At 41.4% G+C, this 4,841-nt stretch overlaps 1 protein-coding gene across 1 annotated transcript; it reads left to right on the plus strand.

The window, feature by feature from the left end:
• The first annotated feature begins 1,885 nt into the window (after positions 1-1,885).
• Positions 1,886-4,441, plus strand: LOC100667417 (disintegrin and metalloproteinase domain-containing protein 29). Its single transcript, XM_010595651.3, has one exon. The coding sequence runs from the start codon at positions 1,925-1,927 to the stop codon at positions 4,316-4,318; it is 2,394 nt and encodes a 797-aa protein (XP_010593953.1). The 5' UTR covers positions 1,886-1,924; the 3' UTR covers positions 4,319-4,441.
• The last annotated feature ends 400 nt before the right edge of the window (positions 4,442-4,841 follow it).

Raw genomic sequence — 4,841 nt, forward strand, 5'->3', positions numbered from 1 at the left:
TTCGTTCTTTTGATCCTGATGGAGCTAGGCCACCTGCTGTCACTGGGTCACCTTCTGGAGAGTGGGGAGTGGAGGGACAGAATCTACCAGGCTTGGGTCCCTTATGCCACTGGTTGGAGCTGGAACATGCCAGGTTTTATTGATACTACTTTTGTAGCTGAATCCACCTGTCTAACAGTGCACTAGTTATGAAGAAGGGATTTGATTGGTTTGTTAGGGATTCCTGCCTCAAAGGCAGATTGGCTAAGTAGTGATGTGGTTATGGGGTGAGGGTTAAGTCACCCTGTCCAGGCTTTGCTGTTGTCAATGTGGGTGGATTGTACCATCCACCAGTGCACTGACTGCGGAGTGGTTTTTTGGGTTGGTCATTCCATTTTGAAGCTGCCACTGTAAGTGAATCAGCCCACTGGCGTCCGGGTGTACAGCAGGGGCTGGATCCCACGCTGGGTCTTTGTTAAGCTTCACTTTTATCAGTCCTTTGGCCAGAGAGAGTAAGGTTTTTGAGTTTTTTTTTTTTTCTATGCCTGATGGTTGTAACAGGTGTATGCCACCTCGGCACCCAGTCTGAGATATACATACGAGAGATGGAAAGAAAACCCAGGGAACTCACTCTATTGCCATTCCTCAAGACCTGGGTCTCTAACCAGTTTAATTTATCTTTTCAGATTTCAGAGTCATTTTATCACCAAATGTTGAATTATTTCCAGGATCTGTAGTTATATTTAGAGTGAAGGATCAGAGAAAAATGAATCTATACCACCTTGTTCTGGGAAAAGAATTAGCCACAATTTTTTAAAAAAATGTTCTTAAAGAATATCAAAAAAACCCAAGCCTGTTGCTGTCAAGTCAATTCCAACTCTTAACAACCCTATAGGGCAGAGTAGAACTGTCCCGTAGGGCTTCCAAGGCTGTAATCTTTAAGGAAGCAGACTGCCACATCTTTCTCTTGCAGAGGAACTGGTGGGTTTGAACTGCCAATCTTTCTGGTTGGCAGCTGAGCACTTCAACCACTGCACCACCAGGGCTCCCTGAAAATATAATTAAGTATAGATACTTTTGAGTAATATCTATAGCACTCCAAAGAACAATTACTACTAGGTCTACAATTGTTTATTGTGCAAATATTTAAGCCAGGCATATAGGGTATGGCGATATTTGCCTAGGACACATGATGCTCTAGAGGATTCTATAGTTTGACAAGGCTAATAAAGAGAGGAGCGTAGGGAGAAAATAACAACTAAATAAATAATTGTGCTTCAGGGGAGTGTATGGCAAATACCACAAGAAAGAGAGGGAAAAAAAAGTAACAAATGAGACTGATATTTTTGTGGATCTCAAATAATATTATCAAATAAATTTTCATTTGGAATTAAAAACAAAAGCTATTAATACTTATGCCAATTCTGCATGTGTAAATTGACACTCTCCCAGCAATCCAAGATATATGCTTACTTTACCCTTAAGGAGTTCTTATTTAAACTATTTATTGTGAGGATGTTCACACATATTTGTATGGTTAGGGAACAGTGTGATCAATCCATATGTGCCCATCATCCAGGTTCAATAATTATCAACCTATAGTCAAACTCCCTTCCTCCCTATGTCCCCAGTCTTACTTTGCATATCAGTGTTTAAGATCAAATCCTAGAAAGTTCCTTGAGTCATATGTTGATCCAAATACTGATCACTTTTATCCAATGCTCTTCTCTTTCTCCCCCCAATGGACCCCGTCATAACTACTACCGTCTACATGCTGTTTTTTATTTTACTATAGTGTTACAGCTCTGATGATTCAACTCTGCCAGAAGACATACCCTAAGGATTAGTACTGCACACTGACAAGCTCAAAAAGGAGCCAGACCACCTGTAACTCCCAGCCTGGTCTTCTCTCCTGGGCCAATGGCTCCATGATGAGTCCTCCATAATGACTATGAGTGAAGACTTGTTGCACCTGAAAATCACTGTCCTGCTGCCCTGGCTTGGGGTATTGCTGTCCTTTTCTGGAAAAACCCAGGCTGAGCACTCCCCAGAAGTAGTGATTCCCTTGAAGCTAACTGGTACCAGCAGAGGCATGAATGCTCCAGGGTGGCTTTCTTATGGCTTGTACTTTGGAGGCCAAAGCCATATAGTGCACATGAAGGTCAAGAAGTTTCTGCTATCCAGACACATGTCTGTGTTCACCTACACAGACCAGGGTGCACTTCTTGAGGACCAGCCTTTTATCCAGAAGGACTGCTACTATCATGGTTATGTGGAGGGGGACCTGGATTCTCTGGTAGCCCTCAGTACCTGTTTTGGGGGCTTTCGAGGAATGCTACAGATAAATGATAATTCTTATGAAATCAAGCCCATAACGTTTTCTGCCACATCTGAACATCTAGTATATAAGATGGACAATGATGAGACACAATTCCCATCCATGAGATTTGGCTTTATGCAAGACGAAATAGCACATCAATTGGAGTTTCAAGATATCTCTAATTTAACTCTGAAGCAAAGTGCTTATGAGGACTGGTGGACCCATGTGTGGTTTGTTACATATACAGTGGTTGTGGACCATACCCTATACCTTCATTACGAAAGGAATACATCAAAGTTGCAGGAGGATTTATACAATGTTGTCAATGTAGTAGATTCCATTTATGATGCATTGGGTGTTAATTTGTTATTGTTTGGTATTGAGATCTGGACTGAAAAAAACTTTATTGTAGTAAATGATGTAAAGAATTCTCTTAGAGACTTTTGTCAATGGACGGTCAAAAACCTTTCTCCCCGGCTACCATATAATGTTGCACACCTCTATATGAATCAGGCATTAAGAGGATTACCTGGTTTATCATTCCTCGGGGGAATATGTAAAATGGGCTATAATTGTGGAGTTGTTTCCTTCCTTAATTTAACTTTGAAAGACTTTGCAAGCTATGTGGCCCATGAACTTGGTCATAGTATGGGTATGAATCATGACAAAGATACGTGTACATGTGGGCAAAAGTCATGCTTAATGAATCCCCGAAAAATTCCATCAACCAGATTTAGTAACTGTAGTTATGCTTATTGGTGGAAAACCATTATAGACAATGGGAAATGTATGCGTGACAATCCACAGACAGGAAACATCCTTATAAGGAAGCGTTGTGGGAATGGTGTGGTTGAAGAAGGAGAGCAATGTGACTGTGGATCCTTCAAGTATTGTGCAAAAGATCCCTGTTGCCTAGCAAACTGCGTGCTGAGTCCTGGGGCTCGTTGTGCTTTTGGGCTTTGTTGTAAAGACTGTAAGTTTTTGCCATCGGGGGAACTGTGTAGACAGCAGATCAATGAATGTGATCTTCCAGAATGGTGCACTGGAACATCCCATCAGTGCCCTCAAGATTTGTATGTGCAGGATGGGAGTCCATGCTTGGAAGAGGGCTACTGCTATGAAAAGAGATGCAATAACCGCAATGAACAGTGTAAGGAAATTTTTGGGAAAGGAGCAAAAAGTGCAAATCAGAGATGCTACAAAGAAATGAACACCCAAGGTGATCGGTTTGGTCATTGTGGTATAAATCGTTCTGTATATGTGAAATGTGCTACCTCTGATATACTGTGTGGGAGAATTCAGTGCGAAAATGTGACAGAAATTCCTGCTCTGAGAGAGCATTCTACTGTACACTTTCTTCACTTCAATGGCATCTCCTGCTGGGGTACTGACTATCATTTTGGGATGACCATACCTGATATTGGTGAAGTGAAAGATGGTACAGAATGTGGTCCAGGGAATATCTGCATCCACAGAAAGTGTGTCCAAATGTCTCTTTTGAAAAGTCATTGTTCGGCTCAGACCTGCAACATGAGGGGGGTCTGCAACAATAAACATCAGTGCCACTGTAAATACGGATGGGCCCCACCAAACTGTCTGAGTAAAGGTGCCGGAGGTAGCATTGACAGCGGCGTACCCCCTCAGAAAACTGACAAAAGGTTTTACCTGTTACCTTTGTTGTTTATTTTGTTGTTTCTTTTACTTTTTTGTTGTATCTTCTTTTGCTGTAAGAAGTCTAAAAAAGAAAAGAAAAAGCCTCTGACTCAACCTCAGCTAACAGAACAAATGTCTCAGACTCAACCTCAGCAACGTGCACAAAAAGTTGAGACTCAACCTCAGCAAGGAGAACAAAAAGTTGAGGCTCCACCTCAGCAAGGAGAACAAAGAGTTCAAACTCAATTTCAGCAAAGAGGACAAAGAGTTCAGACGCAGTCTCAGAGGGGAAGACAAAGAGTTCAGACTCAGTCTGTGAAATCGGAGCAGTCAGTGCGAATTCCAGGAATTAAACCCAAACCCTAAGAAAGAAAAATTCTCTTGTGTTAAGATTTAGCCTCCTGCAGTAGAAATGTCAGTGCATGTCTTCAGGAAACCATTGGGAGAAAAGCTCACAGATCTATTCTCTGTCAGAATCAAAAGTATTTGGTATTAAAAAAAAAAAAAGGTAATCCCTAGCATGTTTCTACGTACTCTTTGTTATTTTCAGCTATTTGAAGGTTTATTTTTTCTGAAATTCTTCTCTTTATATTTACTGAGCAAAGACATGGCTCAGGGATGGTATACCAGTTTTTAAGGTGCTGTCTCTTACTTATAAAACTTCTTCCCCTTTTGTATTCTGCTCTGTAATCCCTACAAACAACACTCCTGCTTGGCCAGCCCTTGCCCTATAGCGGTCTGGTAAAAGGAAGACTGAAAGCTGGGAAGCTGTTTGTTTGTTGTTCATTTCAGTGTTGCCTCAATAACAGCTTTCAACATGGTAGTGGTGGTTGCTTTCAGACTCTTCTTTTTTAACTACTCCCCCAAACCAACTTCATTGTCATAGCTA

This window comes from Loxodonta africana, chromosome 21, assembly GCF_030014295.1.
Source record: "Loxodonta africana isolate mLoxAfr1 chromosome 21, mLoxAfr1.hap2, whole genome shotgun sequence".
Lineage (NCBI taxonomy): Eukaryota > Metazoa > Chordata > Mammalia > Proboscidea > Elephantidae > Loxodonta > Loxodonta africana.